Source organism: Somniosus microcephalus, unplaced genomic scaffold (assembly GCF_052327205.1).
Source record: "Somniosus microcephalus isolate GS21.2 unplaced genomic scaffold, FLI_Smic_1.0 unresolved_chr1, whole genome shotgun sequence".
NCBI lineage: Eukaryota > Metazoa > Chordata > Chondrichthyes > Squaliformes > Somniosidae > Somniosus > Somniosus microcephalus.
Window position 1 is genome coordinate 139013822 of NW_028225179.1, and position 22332 is coordinate 139036153.

Here is a 22332-nt window from a genome sequence, read left to right on the forward strand (position 1 = left end):
AACCTGCGAGGCGCCGCCATTTCCACGAGGACTGCCGAGAGCGGAGATGGCAGCAGCGCAGGAGAAGTGCGTGAAACCTACAGGGCACCGCCATTGCCATGAGAACCGCCGGGAGCAGCGTCGGCAGCAGCGGAGGAGGAAGGAAAGCACGGGAGACGCCATTTTAAGCCATTGGGAGATGCCATTTTAAACCACACCCAAAATGCCGAAGAGTGGCAGTATCACCGCATTTGACAATGAAGTCGAAGATTGGACTACATATGTCGAACGAATAGAGGTGTACTGCAAGGCAAATGTGGTGTCAGATGACAAGAAAGCGTCGGTATTGTTAAATTTAATGGGTGCAAAGACGTATGGTTTATTACGAAATCTAGTAACCCCAACGAAGCCAATGGAAAAGAGTTTTGAAGACATAGTAATGATACTAAAGGAACATTTAAACCCCACACCGCTGCTGATAGCAGAAAGATTCAAGTTTCACAAATGGAACCAGCATAAGGATGAAAGCAATGCTGATTATTTAACAGAATTGCGCAAACGATCGAAATACTGCCAGTTTGGAGCAGGACTGGCAGATACCTTAAGGGACAAGTTTGTGTGTGGGCTTCAAAGTGAAGGAACCCAGAAACGGCTTTTATCTGAAAAGGACCTTACGCTGGAAAAGGCTTTCAGCATTGCGGTATCATATGAAGCAGCAGCACGGGGCACTGCAGAGATACAACAGAGACCACAAGAATATGGCACAAACGAAATGTCATATGGAACAGAGAAGTGCTATCGCTGTGGCAGAACAACACACGACCAGAATGATTGCTAGTTCAAAGACAAAGTGTGACTGTCTGTGTGGAGTTTGCACATTCTCCCCGTGTTTGCGTGGGTTTCCTCCGGGTGCTCCGGTTTCCTCCCACAGTCCAAAGATGTGCAGGATAGGATGATTGGCTATGATAAATTGACCCTTAGTGTTAGGGGGATTAAATACGTGGGGTTACGGGGATAGGGTGGGATATATGTTGGTGTAGGGGTTACGGGGATTGGGTGGGATATGTGTCGGTGCAGGCTCGATGGGCCGAAATGGCCTCTATCTGCATTGTGGGGTTTCTGTGATTCTGTGATTCTGTGAGTCTGCAGGTCGGGAAAGAAAACCAGCAATAAGAAACCGACCAAGGGAAAGTACAAGAAGGTACATAAGATAACGGAGAATAGTTCAGATGAACAGAAGGGTGATAACGACGCCGAAAGCAGGGAACTGAGTTGTCTGAAACTACATAAAGTGATCACAACGGAGGATCACTGAACCATTTGGGTCACTCTCAAGATAGCAGGAGTCCAGGTAAAGATGGAATTGGACACAGGATCAGCCCTAACAGTCATAAACCGACGGGACTACGAGCGGCTTTTCTCACACATACCCTTGAGAGACACAAAAATTATTTTGAAGACGTACACGGGGCAAAACGTCTACCCCAAAGGAAAAATAAGGGTGACCGTTATATATAACAATGAGGAAACACCAAATCTAGACCTGTATGTATTGCAAGATGGAGGACCACCATTACTGGGACGTGAATGGATCCAGAAAATACAACTGGATTGGCATTCCATACAGGCACTGACTGTGGCTGACAAAAAGGATGACGACATCACACCTGGGCGACTGTCAAAGATACTAACTGACATGAAAGAAGTGTTCCAGCAAGGACTCGGAACACCAAAAGGCATGACAGCAACAATTAAAATTGAAGAAAACGCAAGCCCAAAATTTTTTAAGGCCAGACCTTATGCGATCCGCCCAGCCGTCGAAGCAGAGCTGGAGAGTCTGGAACGTTCAGGTGTACTGTCCAAGGTAGACTGGAGTGAGTGGGCTACACCCATCGTCCCTGTGATGAAAAAGTCGTTGAGCAGCACACCTGGGGAACCAAGGAAGGTTCGCATCTGTGGGGGCTTTAAGGTATCAGTGAACCCGGTCCTTCGTACCGTACAATATCCACTTCCGCGGATTGAACATATTTTCGCCTCGCTGTCTGGAGGGAAACGCTTCACTAAGATTGATCTGGCCCAGGCGTATCTGCAAATGGAGGCAGAAGAAGCATCAAAAAAATACCTCACAATCAACACCCATAAAGGTCTCTACCAATACAACCGGCTGGTATTCGGGATAGCATCAGCTCCGGCTATTTGGCAGAGGGCAATGGAACAAGTCCTGCAAGGTATCCCAGGGACCCAGTGTTATTTGGACGACACCCTGGTCACGGGCGAAAATGACAGTGATCACCTTGACAACCTGGAGCAGGTGCTCACTAGATTGCAGGAATATGGGCTCCGAGCTAACCGCCCCAAATGCGAGTTTTTTTAGAAAACGAATCTCGTATTGTGGCCACATTATCGATAAAGAGGGGTTACATAAGTCACCACAGAAGATTGAGGCAGTAGTCAAGGCTCCAGCACCGGAAAATTTGTCACAACTGAGGTCGTTCCTCGGGCTGGTAAACTACTACCATAAGTTCTTGCCAAATTTGTCTACAATTCTACATCCAATGAACACCTTACTGCAAACTGGGGTGCCATGGAAGTGGAGTGACGAATGTAGATGAGCTTTCCAGAAGAGCAAAACACTAATCATATCGAAAGAGGTATTGTCCCATTACAACCCAGCATTACCAGTTCAGTTGGCATGTGATGCGTCACCCTATGGCATTGGAGCGGTGCTGTCGCACAAAGGCTCAGAGAGACCAATAGCCTTTGCGTCACGATCACTAACCTCAGCCGAGCGTAACTATGCCCGGATTGACAGGGAGGCCCTCAGCCTAGTGTGGGGAGTGAAAAAGTTCAATAACTATCTGCACGGGCAGAAATTCACCTTGCTGACTGATCACCAGCCTCTTGTCTCCATTTTTAATCCGAAGAAGGGCGTTCCGGTGATGACTGCGCAATGACTACAAAGATGGTCACTTTTTCTAGGGGTGCACCACTATGAGATTGAATATAACGGCACAAAACAGCATGGAAATGCTGATGAGCTATCACGCCTGCCACTGCCGACTGCGGAGGAAGCACCAGCAGTGGATCCTGTCGAAATATTTCATTCGACTACTGTTGAATACCTACCGGTAACTAACGCTTGTATCGAAAAGGAAACCCGAAATGACCCAACACTGTCTCGGGTATATGATTTGACGGTGAAGGGATGGCCAGCACATGGCGACTCACTGTTGCCAGCATTCTCGACAAGGAGAGAACAGCTGTCAGTGTGCCGGGGGACCTTGATGTGTGGATCCCGAGTGGTAATTCCACCCAAGTTAAGGGATAGAGTGCTCAATGAGCTTCATGAGGGTCATCTGGTAGGGGTAAAAATGAAAAGCCTAGCCAGGGCTTATGTGTGGTGGCGGAATCGATAAACAAATCGAGGACCTGACGAAGAGCTGCTCAGGATGCCAGAAAGTCCAAAATGTACCACCACAGGCCCCTCTACACCCATGGGAGTGGCCCTCATCTCCATGGCAATGGGTGCATATTGATTTTGCTGGTCCATTCATGGACTCAATGTTTTTAATAGCTGTGGATGCGCACTCGAAATGGCCTGAGGTCATCAAAATGTCCTCCACCACCACAGAGAAAACTACTGCAGTCCTACGGACCATTTTTGCCAGGAAAGGCTTGCCAGAACAGATTTGCTCTGACAACGGACCACAGTTTGTGTCCGAAGAGTTCCAGAGGTTTTTGAAGAAGAATGGGGTAAGGCATTACACATCCGCCCCGTATCATCCAGCCACAAATGGATTGGCTGAGAGGTTGGTACAAACCTTTAAGAAGGCAATAAAGGCTATGTACAATGACAACATTCCGCTGCAGCACAAGGTGGACAATTTCCTGTTCGCCTACCGGAATGCGACACATGCAGTCACCAACCAGGCCCCAGCCATGATGTTCTTTAACCGAAGGTTAAGATCTCGCCTGGATTTGCTCAGACCAAACATACGAAGAGATGTTGAGAGTAAGCAATTCCAGCACATCCATGAGAAGCCAACAAGGTGCTTCAATGTAGGGCAACCAGTCTTGGCCCGCGACTACTGAACAGAAAAATGGCAGTCAGGAACGATATGCACATGGCATGGGCCACTAATGTACACAGTGGACGTTGCGGAGAGCATCGTGAGACACCATGCTGACCAGATCCTAAAGTCACAGGAACAAGTCAACCCCATGCCTCGCCCATACGTACCTGGTGATGAACCCGACATACAGGTCGCAACTACCCCAGAAACAGTAGCATCGGAAGCTGATGAACCAACCGACGACAGGGGGCCAGAATCGCCTCCATACCAAGAGCAAGACACTCGGGAAAGGCACTATCCAGAAAGGATCAGGAAGCCTCCCCAAAGACTGAATATATAAATAGGCTATTTTCAGCTAATGTTGCATGTTAAAAGTGTTAATTGTAATTAGTTTGATATTTAATTGTTAAATGAGTGTTATGGTGCTGTTAATCTAAAAGGGGAGGAATTGTAATGTATATACCTTTAAGGGGGGAACTATGTTTTACAGCTCATGTATACTGCAGTACCGGCAGTGACCACACCTGTATATAACACTGAGTAGTAATCTGGACAGATCAGTTGCAGTGTGAGCTACGTTGAGTAAACACCTGTTGTACCATTCTCCGCAGTCTGTGTCTCATTATACACAGACGTAACACTCTTGTTGCCACAGTATTTATGTGGCTGGCCCAGTTAAATTTCTTTGTGCCAATTTAATGGAAAAAACCCAGTTGTGATATATTCAGGTACCTGTAATTGGTAGAAGGATTAGAGGGGAGTTGAGGAGAACTTTGTTCACCCAGAGGGTGGTGGGGGTCTGGAACTCGTTGCCTTAAAGGGTGGTAGAGGCAGAAACCCACATCACATTTTAAAAAGCACTTGGCTATGCACGACAAGGCTACGGACCAAGATCTAGAAAGTGGGATTAGACTGGATAGCCCTTTGTCGGCCGGCATGGTCAGGATGGGCTGAATGGCCTCCTTCTGTGCTGTAAACTTTTAGTTTTTTTTAATGATTCTGCGCTCAAATATCATTGTATTTCACTTGCAGCGGGCTGGTTAACGGAAATCGTGAATATGTTGCCGGCAAATTTCCATCTGTGCATGCAAATACAAATGTGTGTGGAAATAGGTATCTGTATATAAGTTGGTGAAAAGATAACTAAAATAATGAAATGAAATTTATTGTGAATATCGTATTGCGTTCACAATTGGTCCCACTTCAGGACAAGTCCAGTAAAGGCAGCTTATCTTGAAACGTGTTGAGCAATGAATTGACTGAATTGAAATGTTGGTGATGTTTAGATTCTCACGTACTTCTCAGACATTAACTTATTTATGTCTGCAAACCTTGTAAACCGAGCCGTGTGCATGCGGTTAATTTACCGCGTTACGTGCCTGAGCTCACATTGACACCGAGTCTGTGCAGGCTCTGCTCTGCTGGGGATGTTAGTTATTTATAATACTCTTAATTTTCTCTGCTCATTGAAACCACTATCAGCCGGAAAGTATCAAACCGAAAGAGCTCAACTATTACTAAATACAATTGTACACCAAGTTCTGCTACCTGCAACTCAAAAAATCATTCCTGGGATGCAGGCGTTGCCTTTAGTGCCCATCCTTGGTTGCCTTGAGAGGGTGGTGATAGACCTGCTCATTGACCTGCTGCAATGTAGTAACTTGATATAACTGAGTGGCTTGTTCGGGTACTTCAGAGCAGTTAAGTGTCACGTTGGAGTGGGGCTGGAGTCATATATCGACCAGGCCAGGTATGGCCTCATTTCCTCAAGGACTGTCGTGTGCCAGTTGTTTTTTTTTATGACAACAGTTTCAAGCTCACTTTTATTGATGCATTTTTATTTTCAGATTGAACAAAAAACTGAATTCAGATTCTTCATGGTGGGATTTGAACCAGGTAAGGACTCCTTTCATGAAGGACATTGATGAATTGTACAAGTCGGATGGGTTGCACCTGAACCAGAGCGGGACAAATATCCTTGTGGGGAGGTTTGCTAGCACTGTTCGGGAGTGTTTAAACTAAAATGGCAGGGGGTTGGGAACCTGAGCAGGGAGACAGAGGAAAGGAAAACAGGGATAAAAGCAAAAGATAGCAAGGAGAAAAATAAAAGTGGCAGTCAGCGAAATCAACGGTTTAAATCAAACATGGCCACAGTAAATAATAATTCTAATAGGTCTAAGAGCATTAAAAAAACAAGCCTGGAGGCTTTGTGTCTTAATGCGAGGAGCATTTGTAATAAGGTGGATGAATTGGCTGCGCAAATAGAGGTAAACGAATATGATTTGGTTGGGATTACGGAAACATGGCTCAAGGAAGGCCAAGACTGGGAACTCAACTTCCAGGGGTACTCGATATTCAGGAAAGATAGGCAAAAAGGAAATGGAGGTGGGGTAGCATTACTGGTTAAAGAAGGGATTAATACAATTGCAATGAAGGATAGTAGCTCTGATGATGTGGAATCTGTATGGGTAGAACTGAGAAATACTTAGGGGAAAAAAACATTAGTGGGAGTGTTTTATAGACCTCCAAACAGTAAGGCGGAGGTTGGGGATGGCATTAAAAGGGAAATTAAAGAAGCGTACAATAAGGGCACAGCTGTCATCATGGGTGACTTTAATCTACATATAGATTGGGCCAACCAAATTAGTAACAATAATGTGGAGGCGGAATTCCTGGAGTGTTTACGGGATGGTTTCCTGGACCAATATGTCGAGGAACCAACCAGAGATCAGGCCATCTTAGACTGGGTATTATGTACCAAGAAAGGATTAATTAGCAATCTTGTTGTACGAGGCCCCTTGGGTTGGAGCGATCACAATATGATCGAATTCTTCATTAAGATGGAGAATGAAGTAGCTGACTCAGAGACAAGGGTCCTCAGTTTAAATAAAGGAAACTACGATGGTCTGAGGAGCGAGTTGGGTAGGATTGATTGGGGAATGGCACTCAAAGGGTTGACGGTGGATGGGCAATGGCAAACATTCAAAGACCAAATGGATGAGCTACAGAATTTGTTCGTCCCAGTTTGGCATAATAATAAAACAAAAAAGTGACTCAACCATGGCTAGCAAGGGAAATTAGGGATAGCATAAGATCCAAGGAGAGGACATATAAATTGGCTAGAAAAAGCAATAATTCTGAGGATTGGGAGCAGTTTAGCAGTCAACAAAGGACGACAAAGAGATTAATTAAGAAAGGGAAAATAGAATATGAGAGTAAGCTATCAGGGAACATAAAAACTGACTGTAAAAGCTTTTATAGATATGTGAAGAGAAAAAGATTCGTGAAGTCAAGCGTAGGTGCCTTACAGTCAGAATCAGCGGAATTTATAATGGGAAACAAGGAAATGGCACACCAACTAAGTACATACTTTGGTTCTCTCTTCACAAAGGAGGACACAAATAACGACCCAGAGATGCCGGGGAACATAGGGTCTAATGAGAGGGAGGAACTGAAAGAAATCAGTATTTGTAGGGAAATGGTGTTAGGAAAATTGATGGGACTGAAGGCCGATAAATCCCCAGGGCCTGATGGTCTACATCCCAGGGTACTTAAGGAAGTGGCCCGAGAGTTAGTAAATGCATTGCTGGTCATCTTCCAGAACTCGATAGACTCTGGAACAGTACCCATGGATTGGAGGGTAGCTAATGTTACCGCACTATTCAAAAAAGGTGGTAGAGAAAAAGCAGGGAATTATAGACCAGTAAGCCTGACATCGGTAGTGGGGAAAATGCTAGAGTCTATTATAAAAGAAGTAATAGCAGAGCACTTGGAAAGCAGTGACAGGATCAGACAAAGTCAACATGGATTTACAAAAGGTAAATCATGCTTGACTAATCTACTGGAATTTTTTGAGGATGTAACTGGTAAAATAGTTAAGGGAGAACCAGTGGATGTGGTGTATTTGGACTTTCAGAAGGCTTTCGATAAGGTCGCACATAAGAGATTAGCGTGCAAAATTAAGACACATGGGATTGGGGGCAAGGTATTGACTTGGATAGAGAACTCATTGGCGGACAGAAAGCAAAAAGTTGGAATAAACGGGTCATTTTCCGAGTGGCAGGCAGTGACTAGTGGGGTACCGCAAGGGTCGGTCCTAGGACCCCAGCTGTTCACAATATATATTAATGATCTGGACGAGGGAATTGGATGTAAGATCTCCAAATTTGCAGATGACACAAAGCTGGGTGGGAGGGTAAGCTGTGAGGAGGATTTCGTGAAACTCCAGTACGATTTGGACAAGTTGGGTGATTGGGCAGAAACATGGCAAATGCACTATAATGTGAATAAATGTGAGGTTATCCACTTTGGTGGCAAAAACAGGAAGGCAGATTATTATTTGAATGGCAATAGATTGGGAGCAGGGGAAGTGCAAAGAGACTTGGGTGTTATTGTGCACCAGTCGCTGGAGGTAAGCATGCAGGTGCAGCAGGCCGTTAAGAAGACAAATGGTATGTTGGCCTTCGTAGCAAGAGGGTTCGAGTACAAGAACAGGGATGTCTTGCTGCAGTTGTACAGGGCCTTGGTGAGACCACACCTTGAGTATTGTGCGCAGTTTTGGTCGCCTTACCTGAGGAAGGACGTTCTTGCCATGGAGGGAGTGCAGCGAAGATTCACCAGGCTGATACCTGGGATGGCAGGAATGACGTATGAGGAGAGATTGTGTCGATTGGGCTTATACTCACTGGAGTTTAGAAGATTGAGAGGGGAACTCATCGAAACCTATAAAATTCTGTCAGGTCTGGAAAGACTAGATGCAGAAAGGATGTTTCTGATGGCCGGGGAGTCCAGAACCAGGGGTCATAGTCTAAGGATAAGGGGTAAGCCATTTAGGACTGAAATGAGGAGGAATTTCTTCACCCAGAGAGTGGTGAACCTGTGGAATTCTCTGCCACAGAGGGTGGTGGAGGCCAATTCATTAAATATATTCAAGAAAGAGTTGGATATATTTCTTGAGGCAAAAGGGATCAAGGGATCAAGGGATATGGGGAGAAGACAGGGACAGGGTACTGAATTTGGATGATCAGCCTTGATCTCATTGAATGGTGGAGCAGGCTCGAAGGGCCAAATGGCCTACTCCTGCTCCTATCTTCTGTGTTTCTATGTTTCTATGTAATTGGGTTCATAGTCACTTTTACTGATACTACCGTTTATATTTTCAGATGTTTAAAAAAGTGGATATAAAGTATCTCTTTGCCACAGTGTGATTTAAACTCACATTGTCTGAAATTGTTATCCCAAACTTTGGGTTAATAGTCCAGCAACATAACCACCACACTACCGTACCTCGCTGCTAGCAATGATGGGAGAGCTTACCCCTTATCCTTAGACTATGACCCCTGGTTCTGGACTCCCTGGCCATCAGAAACATCCTTTCTGCATCTAGCCTGTCCAGACCTGACAGAATTTTATAGGTTTCGATGAGATCCCCTCTCAATCTTCTAAACTCCAGTGAGTATAAGCCCAATCGACACAATCTCTCCTTGTTAAGTGCACAGAATTTGGAAATAAAAACCATTCGTTCATTTTAATTCCTTCATTTCCCATTCCATATTTTTGAACATTTCCCATTTATTCCATATTTTTGAACAGCTCTTCCTAAAGCCCTAAAGAATAAAGGGTCGCCTTTTAGAACTGAGATGAGGAGGAATTTCTTCTCTCAGAGGGTCGTAAATCTGTAGAATTCTCTGCCCCAGAGAGCCGTGGACACTGGGTGATTAAATACATTTAAGTAGACAGATTTTTGCAAGATAAGGGAGTGAAGGCTTATGTGGAGCGGGCAGGAAAGTGGCTTTGAGCCCAAGATCAGCCATGATCTTATTGCATGGCGGAGCAGGCTCGAGGGGCCAAGTGGCCTATTCCTGCTCCTATTTCTTATGTTCTTATGTTTCGCAATCTTAAGCATTCAGTCCAAACACACAATTCTTTCCTGTGCAGCGGCAGAAACAGTTCATGTAACGGCCTGCGGTGTTTTAATACTGTGGTGCCGGCTCCCCTCACCGTAGGTGCTATAACACAAGGGAGAAGATGTGTGTTTCTCCTGAAATCACAACCATAGACCTGCTTGTGACGCAAGTGAACGTATCTCGGTTTACATTGCACATCATGCAGCATCAGCAGGTTGGGTTGAGCAGGCCCCGAAATCAGCCTCACCGGTTATTGGATGGACTGCTGGCTTGTGCATTGTAAACAGGGTTCTTCCAGACTGGGACTCTGATCCCAGCTATGTGCCTCAGGCGTTGCAGCTTTCAAAGGATTACATAGAATGTACAGCACAGAAACAGGCCATTCGGCCCAACCAGCCCATGCGCTACTCGAGCCTCCTCCCATCTTTCCTCATCTAATCTATCAGCATAGCCCTCCATTCCACTCTCCCTGATATGCTTATCTAGCCTCCCATTAATTGCGTTAGACATAGGAACATGGGAAGACAGGAACAGGAGTCAGCCATTCAGCCCCTCGAGCCTGTTGCACCATTCAATGAGATCGTGGCTGATCTGTGACCCAACTCCATCTACCCGCCTTTGGCCCATATTCCTCAATACCTTTGGTTAACAGAAAGCTATCAATCTCCGATTTAAAATTAACAATTGACCCAGCATCAATTGCCATTTGTGGAAGAGAGCTCCAAACTTCTACCATCCTTTGTGTGTTAGAGTGTTTCCGAGCTTCACTCCTGAAAGGACTGGCTCTAATTTTTAGAGTATGTCCTCTAGTCCTAGAATCCCCAGCCAGTGGATATGGTTTCTCTCTATCTACCATATCTGGTCCCCTTAATATCATGAAAACTTCGATCATCTCATCCCTTGACCTTCTAAATTCTAGGGAATACAACCCTAGTTTGTGTAATCTCTCCTCATAACTTAACCCCTGGAGTCTGGGTATCATTCTGGTACACCTATGCTGCACTCCCTCCAAGGCCAATATTTCCGTCCTAAGGTGTGGAACCCAGAACTGCTCACAGTACTCCAGGTGTGGTCTAAACAGGGCTTTGTATAGCGGCAGCAAAACTTCTACCCCCTTGTATTCTAGTCCTCTAGATAGAAAGTCCAGCCTTCCATTAGCGTTTTTGATTATTTTCTGTACCTGTTCATGACATTTTAATGATCTGTTTACTTGAACTCCATAGACGATTCACTTCAATCATTCCCTGTGGTGGCGAGTTTCATATTCGCACCACTCTCTGGGTAAAGGTGTCCCTTCTCGATTCCCTATTGAATTTCTTGGTGACTATCTTATATTGATGGCCTCTAGTTTTACTCTGCCCCACAATTGGAAACACTCTGTGTGTCTACTCTAACAAAACCTTTTGTAATGTTAAAGACCTCTATTAGGTCACCCGTCAGTCTTCTGTTTTTCAAGAGAAAAGTGATTAAGCCTGTTCATCTTTTCCTGATAGCCATGGTGTGGAGATGCCAGTGTTGGACTGGGGTGGACAAATGTAAGAAGTCACACAACACCAGGTTATAGTCCAACAGTTTTATTTGAAATCAGAAGCTTTCAGAGCGCTGATCCTTCGTCAGGTGAAGTGGAGAGATGCATAAAGACACAGCTTCTATAGTCAGAGAATAATGCCAGATGATTACAGGTAATCTTTCTAACTGCCATTTATCACACCTCGGCAGAGAGATAATCACAGCAATCAAAGGTGTGAATGGTGTCCAAACAGGTTAGTCAGGAAAACATTACATCAAAGAACAATGAGGTGGCGTCACAAGGGGTCAAATGTTGCAGATGCTGGGGTCTGTATGAAAAACAAAAAACAGACAAAAAAACATTTTTTTTGCTGGAAATCACAGCAGGTTCGGCCGCATCTGTGCAGAGAGAACAAGCCAATTATGACTCGAGTCTGGATGTGAGGGGGGCATCTTTTAACTGGTTTAAGGTAATTTACCTGGTCTTGCAGCCTTTGCCTGCACTCTGACCAATTCCAATCTTTTACCTGGTTTACGGTAATTCACCTGGTCAGGTAGCCTGCTGCTATACTGTAAACCAATTTCCAATAAACCAATTTTCAAACAGCGGTTTCGAATCGCTACCCCACCTTCCAGTTATGACTGAAGGACTTATAATTAATGATATTAAAACGGACACGTGGTTTGGATGAGAGAAAAAATCAAGTTTTATTAACTAAATGAACTACAATCAAATTATAAACTATACCACACGAACACAGTAATTACAGTAAAATTGCTTAAATGGGGGAATGCAGATGGTAAAAACGAGGGATTAAATGGCTACAATGTTAATTAAACAATCTTAGCAATATCCCTTTAATTACCATCCCCTAACTCCTTACTAGGTTGCTTTGCTGAGGAGTCAGAAACTCTGCTCACATGTGGTCCAACGAAGTGAGAGGGAGAGAGAGAGAGAAGCTCACCTGTGGTCCGAGGAAGTAAAAAAACAGAACGATAGCTTCTCAGGACCTATCTTATATACCTGATGAGCCCCCTGCTGTTTGCCTGTCTGGAAAATTCACGCCCAAAATGTTCCCATACACAGAAGAAACACTGATGATTGGTTGATTCAAAGTGGTTGGAATGGGTTAGTGTGTCTGCACTGTGGGGCCGAAATGTTCCCGCCCACATCCGGAGCTCACCTGGGCTAAAACAAAAGGGAATGCAACAGCCCTATTGTCCAGAATGATGGGTGATTTAAACCCATTCAATGCTTAAACTGTTCCCATTCAAAATCCGTTCCATGGTTTTAGTCTATCATTGTCTGTGAATGCTTTGAATGGCTGTGTAAACAGAAGCAGTTAAAATAGATTGTCCTGCGGTTATTCTCAAGTGGGCTAATCTCTTAAGTAAATAAGCAACTTCAAGTGCTTCTGAAGGGAACCTCCCTTTGATTGGCAGGTCTGAATCACAGCCACTTTTTCACACAGACAACTCGAGTTGCTTCTTTGTCCTTTTGCCATGCTTCTTCTGCCATTTTAAAGCCTTTTGTGATTGCCCAAACACCAGGGAACAATTATTCATAAAAGTACTGTCTTAAGGTGTGTGAATATTTCCACGAATTCCTCAATTCCATTGTTGTCCATGCCATTTTCAGAACACTCTGCAATTTGCACAGTTCGAAACTCAAAGGGTACCATTTTAATCTTAAAGTCCTGGTGTTGAGACAATTCAGGTCACGCAATTCTTCATCCACGATGTGGACCAATATTTTTCAATCTTCAGGGAAATAGGGGATTTTGCGAAACCCCTACAGATGACCCTACATCAGGTGGCGTTACATGTAGCGTGACATGAACCCAAATCCCGGTTGAGGCCATCCTCATGAGTGCGGAACTTGGCTATCAGTTTCTGCTCTACGATTTTGCGTTGGCGTGTGTCTCGAAGGCTGCCTTGGAGAATGCATACCCGAAGATCGGAGGCTGAATGTCCTTGACTGCTGAAGTGTTCCCCGACTGGGAGGGAACACTCCTGCCTGGCGATTGTTGCATGGTGTCCATTCATCCATTGTCGCAGTGTCTGCATGGTCTCGCCGATGTACCATGCTCCAGGGCATCCTTTCCTGCAACATATGAGGTAGACAACGTTGGCCGAGTCACATGAGTATGTACCATGTACCTGGTGGGTGGTATCCTCATGTGTGATGATGGTATCTGTGTTGATGATTTGGCATGTCTTGCAGAGGTTGCCGTGGCAGGGTTGTGTGGTGTTGTGGTCGCTGTTCTCCTGAAAGCTGGGTAATTTGCTGCGAACGATGTTCTGTTTGATGTTAGGCGGCTGTTTGAAGGTGAGTAGTGGAGGCATGGGGATGGCCTTAGCGAGGTGTTTGTCGTCATCGATGACATGTTGAAGGCTGTGAAGAACATGGCATAGTTTCTCCGCTCCGGGGAAGTACTGGACGATGAAGGGTACTCTGTTGGTTGTGTCCCGTGTTTGTCTTCTGAGGAGGTCTATGCAATTTTTTGCTGTGGCCCGTCGGAACTGTCGATCGACGAGTCGAGCGTCATATCCCGTTCTTACGAGGGCATCTTTCAGCGTCTGTAGGTGTCCATCACGTTCCTCCTCATCTGAGCAGATCCTGTGTATTTGCAGGGCTTCTCCATAGGGGATGGCTTCTTTAACGTGGTTAGTGTGGAAGCTGGAGAACCTAACCACGTTAAAGAAGCCATCCCCTATGGACAAGCCCTGTGAATACACAGGATCTGCTCAGACGAGGAGGAATGCGATGGATACCTACAGATGCTGAAAGATGCACTCGTCAGAACAGGATATGACACTCGACTTATCGATCGACAGTTCCGACGGGCCACAGCAAAAAATCGCATAGACCTCCTCAGAAGACAAACACGGGACACAACCATCAGTGTACCCTTCGTCGTCCAGTACTTCCCTGGAGCAGAGAAACTACGCCATGTTCTTCGCAGCCTTCAATATGTCATCGATGACAACGAACACCTCGCTAAGGCCATCCCCACACCTCCACTACTCGACTTCAAACAGCCGCCTAACCTCAAACAGACCATCGTTCGCAGCAAATTACCCAGCTTTCAGGAGAACAGCGACCACGGCACCACTCAACCCTGCCACGGCAACCTCTGCAAGACATGGTAGATGATCAACACAGATACCATCATCACACATGAGGGCACCACCCACCAGGTACATGCTACTTACTCATGTGACTCGGCCAACATTGTCTACCTCATACTTTGCAGGAAAGAATGCCCCGGAGCATGGTACATCGGCGAGACCATGCAGACACTGCGACAATGGATGAACAGACACCGCACAAGAATCGCTAGGCAGGAGTGTTCCCTCCCAGTCGGGGAACACTTCAGCAGTCAAGGACATTCAGCCTCCGATCTTCAGGTAAGCATTCTCCAAGGCGGCCTTTGAGACACACGACAACGCAAAGTCGTAGAGCAGAAACTGATAGTCAAGTTCCGCACTCATGAGGATGGCCTCAACCAGGATCTTGGGTTCATGTCACGCTACATGTAATGCCACCTGACGTAGGGTCATCCAGACTCGAGCCGTCATTGCCTTGTTCTCTCTACACAGATGCGGCCGGACCTGCTGTGATTTCCAGCAAAAAAAATGTTTTTTTGTCTGTTTTTTGTTTTTCATACAGACCCCAGCATCTGCAACATTTGACCCCTTGTGACCCCACCTCATTGTTCTTTGATGTAATGTTTTCCTGACTAACCTGTTTGGATACCATTCACACCTTTGATTGCTGTGATTATCTCTCTGCCGAGGTGTGATAAATGGCAGTTAGAAAGATTACCTGTAATCATCTGGCATTATTCTCTGACTATATAAGCTGTGTCTTTATGCATTTCTCCACTTCACCTGACGAAGGAGCAGCGCTCCGAAAGCTTGTGATTTCAAATAAAACTGTTGGACTATAACCTGGTGTTGTGTGACTTCTTCCATTTTTTCCTGATAGGTACCACCTCGCATTTCATAGCTGCAGTATAAATATGCCATAAGCGGCCATATAAATGGATGGCTAGCCTGATCTTCTTAATTAATTGCCACAATGGCCCGCCAACAATTCCCCAATGAACACAATTAAAAGTGAACTATTTTATATAGGCTCCACTCATGAAAACCAATTAATTTCGCACCTTTTACTTTATTGGTACTAATGTTGGGATGATAATAAATTTGTAGGTTATCGTTTGTTTGACTTGGTCGGGTTCCAAATAAAAGCGCCTTTAGTTTATAGGAGATCAGAGAGTGAGTCTCGCGAATTCCAGTTTGCGAATTCACAACTGCAGTAGAGGGAGAGTCAGTGCCAGTGAACTGAGCCGTGAAATAAGGCGGAAAAGGGCTCACCGATCGGCGGTCCCCGTGGACACGAGGTGATAGAAACGCTGGTGATTTGGGCAAAAGTCTGATTTCTAAATTGCGGCTGGAAATCTCGGACATCAGTTCATTTAACAAGGTGAGAATTTTCATTAAAATCTCCGACCTGACGGAGTCTCAGACGCTCAGGTGGACTTAAAAGATCCCAGGCCCACTGTTGGAAGAAGAGCAGGGGAGTTCTCCCCGGTGTCCTGGGCTAACATTTATCCTCAACCAACATCACTAAATCAGCAGATGATCTGGTCATTATCACATTGCTGCTTGTGGGAGCTTGCTGTGCGCAAACTGGCGGCCGCATTTCCAGCATTACAACAGCGTCTCCACTTCAAAAAGTGCCTCATTGGCTGTAAAGTGCTTTGGGACATCCTGAGATGAAAAGCGCTATATAAATGCAAATCTTTCTTTTCTTTTCAGTGCGTAAAGTTGCTGGGAAAGGGATGGGGAGACGACAATGCAACCAGACAGCAAGTGAGGCGCATTAGGTAACTGGATTTTTCATATTTCTGTTTTTATTCTGATGTGTGTGTGCGTGTTTGTGTGTTCATGTGTGTGCATGTGTGTGTGTGCATGTGTGTTTGTGTATATATGTATATAATATGTATGTTGATTTCAACATGCTATCACGCTACAAACCTGTCGTTGCGGATCGAGTGCCAGTTATAAAACCCGCCCAATTTTCATTTCATTTTATGGTAAATATCGGTGCAATGGAGCCCTGAAGCAGAGCAGGCGAATCCATAACCATTTCCTTCTCCTGAACGTATCGTTGCTAAGTAGAAAAAGGTGTTTTCTTAGAGCCCCAAGTAAATACTGACATCAGTCGGTCATCTTTGGAAGAGGAAGTAAGCAAACAACTTAACTCCTGTTCTGTGGGAAGCACAGAGGTTTCTGGCAGTTGTAGTCGCAATACTCGCATGCAGATGGCAGTGGCAAACTATGTGCATTTGTAAAGTGTGTGTGTGTATGTGTGTGTGTGTGTGTCAATAGGTCATATTTCTGAGTATGCGTCCTGTAATTGTATGGTTCAATTCACCATCGGGGAATCCTAAGAATTTGACGGGGCAAATAAGCTCATAAGGAGTTGTTCAGTTCAATATTTCTATCAATTCTTTGAACAGATGCTTAAGAATCCCCTAGTAACCCTGACCAATGCTTTCAAGATGTCGATACACAGTAGGGACCAGAGGAAATCGACCCATATTATTAAACCAGAATTATTGAAATTATTTTAATGGCATTTTTTCACAACTTCTGTGAGGCGGAAAACATATATCTGACTCCGATTGTCGGGTTAGATTTTAACTTTGCGCGCTCGTGTTAAACGGGCGATAGCCAATTGGTAGCCCGCTTTCCATCTCTCCCGATGTTGGTTTCCATTGACATGACCCGTTTGGCGAAACCGCACAAAGTCAAGATCTATTCCAAAGACAAAATCTACCCCCCCCCCTCATCTGATGTCAGGAAGTATATTTCTTAAAAGGTTAAGTAGTAGGTTGAACTGTGAGCTCTGCCCCCTCTTGTATTGTAGCCCATAGAACCGAAGACATGGGACAGGCGGTAAGAAAATTTTGTTAGTTTCTAACTTTCTAACTGAGAAACCAAGGTTAAAAGAAGCAAGGGACAGGATGAGGCAAATCAAATAATAATTAGACGAGGCCAATCTTGTGCTTTAAAAGCCCGAATAATACGGGAAGACAGAGGAAGCTATTAGAAGTACCACATTTTTGAAAACTTGGAGAATCATGAGATAGTAGAGGAGAGGAACGTGGGCGTGTGGTAGCCCCAGTGGCCTAATGGATAAGGCTGCGGATTGTGGGTTCGAATCCCATCTGGGGTGGTGTAACGTTTTAGTGTCAGCCGTGGCTCAGTGTGTATCATTCTCACTTCTCGGTCAGAAGGCCCCATTCCAGAAACTTGACACAAAATGCCTAGGCTGATGCTCCAGTGCAGTACTGAGGGAGTGCTGCGCTGTGGAGGTAGAGTCATAGAATGGTTACAGTACGAAAGAAGGCGATTCGGCCCATCGAGCCCGTGCCAGCTCTCTGTAAGAGCACTTCAGCTGGTCCCTTCCCCCGTAGCCCTGCAAATTTCTTTCCTTCAGATACTTATCCAACTCCCTTTTGAAAGCCATGATTGAATCTGCCTCCATCACTCTTTCAGGCAGTGCATTCCAGATCCTACCCACTCACTGCGTAAAAAAGATTTTTCTTACGTCGCCTTTGCTTCTTATGCCAATCACCTTAAATCTATGTGCTCTGGTTTTCGACCCTTCTGCCAATAGGAACAGTTTCTCTCTATCTACCCTGTCCAGACCCCTCATGATTTTGCAATCATGGGTTTAACGTCTTTCGGATGAGACGTTAAACCCAGGCCCCGTCTGTCCTCTCAGGAGGACATAAAAGATCCCATGGCACTATTTTCAAGAAGAACTGGGGAGTTCTCCCCGGTGTTCTGGCCAATAATTTATCCCTCAACCAACATCACAACAAAAAACAGATTATCTATCTAGTCATTTGTGGCACCTTGCTGTGCGAAAATTGGGCCACGTTTGCTACATTACAACAGTGACTGCACTTCAAAAAGTACTTCATTGGCTGTAAAGCGCTTTGGGACATCACGGGGTCGTGAACAGCGCGTTTTAAATGCACATTTTTCTTTTTTAATTTCAATACAATGATTATTACACAAACTAATGTTGTATTCCCTAGCATTTAAAACGTTAAGGGATGATCTGATCGAAGTTTTCAGGATATTAAGGGGAACAGAGGGTAGATAGAGAGAAACTATTTCCGCTGGTTGGGGGTTCCAGAGCCAAACCTTTCAGGAATGCAATTAGGAAAAACTTCAACAGACAAAGGGTGGTAGAGGTTTGGAACTCTCTTCTGCAAATGACAATTTCTGGAGCGGGACCAACAAACAATTTTCTGACCCAGAGGTGAGAGTGCGAACGATTGAGCCACGGCTGACCTCAAATTTTACCTCATCCCAGCTGGAACTCGAACCCAGAAATCTTGGTTTAGAAAGCTAGTGTTTTATCCATTAGGCCACCGGGGCCACTATATGTACTGACCACTCTCCTCCACTCTCTCATTCTTCTCCAAGTTTACAAGTACAAAGTAACGACAACTATTTCGACTGGATACCTAAAATTACAGGGAGGAATATAGCAACTAACAGAGCGTTTAAAAGAGTAATCTGAACCTGAATACGTTTTGTTTGACGTTACAGTAATAACTTCTTAATTCCTTACTTTAAAGTAGAAAATAGCTAGGTTTTGGTCGGTAACACGAACGTCACAATGCATCAATATCAGATTAATTAAATTCTGTGGCTTTGTGTTTTTCTGAATGATTTATAGGATAATATTAATATACAACAGCAGGTTAATATGCTGGCCAGTTTATAGTGTTAAATGGGCTAAATGAATTCGCTATTGGCCGTCAGCAGGGTTTCAAATGTACAACTGCTTGGAAATTTAATCAGCGCATATGTGCACTAAGCCCAAGTTATAAATAACAGCATAAGTGGAAAGAAGAAGAATGCAACTCTGAAACAGAACCAAAACAAATTGCAAACACACAGCAGGCCAGTGTCACGAGGCGAAATTGAACTTGGGCATGGTTGAAAAACGGGCGGTGGTGGATCAGCCGCCCGTTATACCCGCGCTGGATTATCCTTTACAATGCTCGGGAGGCAAGTTAGAAATCTACCTCATAAATAGATATTTCACATCATTCTGATCACGAACACTAGGCTGCCCTTACAAAATTGTAAAGGTTATTGTTACAAGTACACAATACATGATTGTAAGCGTTACTTGCTCTTTGACCTCGAGTTACAAACAGCTGTCTCGTCGAACGAAGCTGACAATCGGCGTGATGTAGATTTTATCTAAATGTTAAATTATACATTACCGGGCTATCTTGCAATAACTTAAAATAAGTTGTTCGAAAAGTTAAATGAATGAAAATGTCTTCATGTTTTTAAAGGATTCGATGCTGGGACATCAGGTTGCTTACAATGAACTGGTGAGAGGTTGAATCCTACGTAAACCTACAGTCAGTTGTACATCGGGAATAGTACCAGCACCCCTTCAAACAATGACTGCGCCGACTAAAGTTCCATTCACAATTTCAGCGAGTAATGGTGTCTGCATCTATTGCTCCCTGTGGCAATGCACTCCACTCTGCAACAATTTTCTGCACCAGAACATTTCTCCCAGCCTCTCTTGGTGACAATTTTAAATTGACGAGCCCTCGCCACTGAAACCACAACCGACGGAAAGTATTTTCCTATTTACCCTAGCAATACCCTACATAGTTTTTCAAAAACCTTTATTAAATCGATTCCTAACCTTGTCAACTAGCCAGAGGAAGGGAATATCCGGCCGGGCCTACAATGGTCATAAAGACATAGAAAAACATAGAAAAATATGAGCAGGAGTAGGCCATTCGGCCCGTCGAGCCTGCTCTGCCATTCAATATGATCAAAGCTGATCCTCTATCTCAATACCATATTCCTGCTCTTTCCCCATACCCCTTGATGCATGTTGTGTCTAGAAATCTATCTAACTCCTTCTGAAATATATTCAGTGACTTGGCCTCCACAGCCTTCTGTGGTAGAGAATTCTACAGGTTCACAACCCTCTGAGTGAAGAAATTTCTCCTGATGTCAGTCCTAAACGTCCTACCCTGTATCCTGAGACATGGGACCCCTCGTTCTAGACCCCCCAGCCAGGGAGAACATCTTCCCTGCATCCAGTCTGTCTAACCCTGTCAGAATTTTATACGTTTCAATGAGATCCCCTCTCATTCTTCTAAACTCTAGTGAACTCTAGATGATCAATTCTATATCGTCTATTATACACAATCACTATAAATTCAATTTGCCCCCGTTGAATGATGAATTAATGTTCACTTGACATTTTTCAGCGCGTATACAATAATCACCAACACAAGACATAAGATGAACAGAATGGTCTCCACACCTGGCAAGTCTGAACTCGTTTTCTTGACTAGGTTCTCATACTTTTTAAAACAGCTTCGCAGCCTCATTACTACAAAATAATTAACCTTGGGGAGCCCATGTTGAATGATAGTTTATCAGCTCAACATAGGTTTGTTTACGATAACCTCATTATGAAGGGATAATTACAAGTCCTAGCCATGTCTCGGGCTACCCCAGATCAGGCGTATTCCCCAGATGTTCACCTTCTACTTAAGTTCGAGATAGCCGAATTGCATAAGATGCTTAAATGGGTCCAAAGGTTCAGGCTATCTCTCCCTAAAGGAAAGGAATGACTGAAGATGTTACCATCCTCCAGATAGCACTTTTAATGAGTTTAACTAGACTGTAACCTTCTGGATATTATGTGGGTCCGGAATACCCCCCAGAATTCTGCAACTCCTTACAAAAGAGTGTACAGAAATTGGGTTTGCGAGTTTATACAGAAATACTCTTTGAGACAATTCTAAAAATATATAGTTTTCTTTAAGAGCCGACATTCAGTTAATAGCTGTTAAATCAGTCGCAACATTAACAATTCAAAATACAAATAGCTTACACTTCTTATTTCTCAGAGATCCTTATTCTCAAATCTTTACTTCGTTACATTTCTACATTTCTTACTTATTTCTAAATCCAGATTATCCACCAAAATCAATTACTTTGATTACCCGAGACTCAAAGTTAAAAACTTACAGATGGTGTCTGTAAAGTTGAGAAATGCTTGGCCCGTTCAACGAGTTCTGACTTTCTGTTTGAAACGCTCTTATTTTTATACCCTTTTTGCAGTGGTTCATTCTTTGAAGTTCTCTGCTGATGTCAGCTAATTCTCTTTTTTGAATGCTTTCTATCTTACTGTCAATTCAACTATTGCATGCATAATTATGTCTCTACCTTTAGGTGTTCCAAAACCCATCATAAAAACAATATGACAGCAATGGTTTCTGCTTGATGCCATTCTTATAAAATTCTTTCACTAGTTCTTAATATTGGCTTTACTGGTTTTAGCAGACGTGGAGTCTCATTACTGCTCCAAGTTCAATACAAACACAATGTAATTGCTTGGTGCATCTATTCAAGTCATATCTTCAAAGTGTTTTTGTTGGTATCATATTTACTATGTATATATTAAAGACACTTTGACTGAGTGTTTACTTGTTTTCTGGCCATCTCGATTGGTTGCATATTTAATCGTGTTTCCTGTCTTCCAAGTTTAAAATAAAAACTATTTGACCAGCAGGTGATTCTTTTACTTGATGTCATCTCTTCAAAGGCACGTGCCTCTTTTAATGTTTGTGTTTCTGTTCAACATGTTAGATTATAACACCTTAAACTGGGTCTTCCATTGTGTTATTCCCAAACTCCTGACCTTTTGGAAGCGCCAAACTGCCATTTCAATAGGGTAATTATTTTAGTATATTTAACTAATTCCCATTTCAAAGCTTGTT

At 44.0% G+C, this 22332-nt stretch overlaps 1 protein-coding gene across 2 annotated transcripts in view; it reads left to right on the forward strand.

Annotated features, from left to right (window-relative positions):
* LOC147096005 (uncharacterized) overlaps positions 1 to 22123 on the forward strand; it is a 67648-nt gene extending 45525 nt beyond the window's left edge. For both annotated transcript variants that reach the window (XR_015074856.1, XM_085974971.1), the window contains one exon: positions 19870 to 22123. Coding sequence is in view for 1 of the 2 variants with exons in the window: in XM_085974971.1 (XP_085831097.1) it covers positions 19870 to 19912 (43 nt within the window). In the remaining variant the exon portion in view is untranslated. The remainder of the gene's footprint in view (positions 1 to 19869) is intronic.
* Positions 22124 to 22332: the final 209 nt, after the last annotated feature.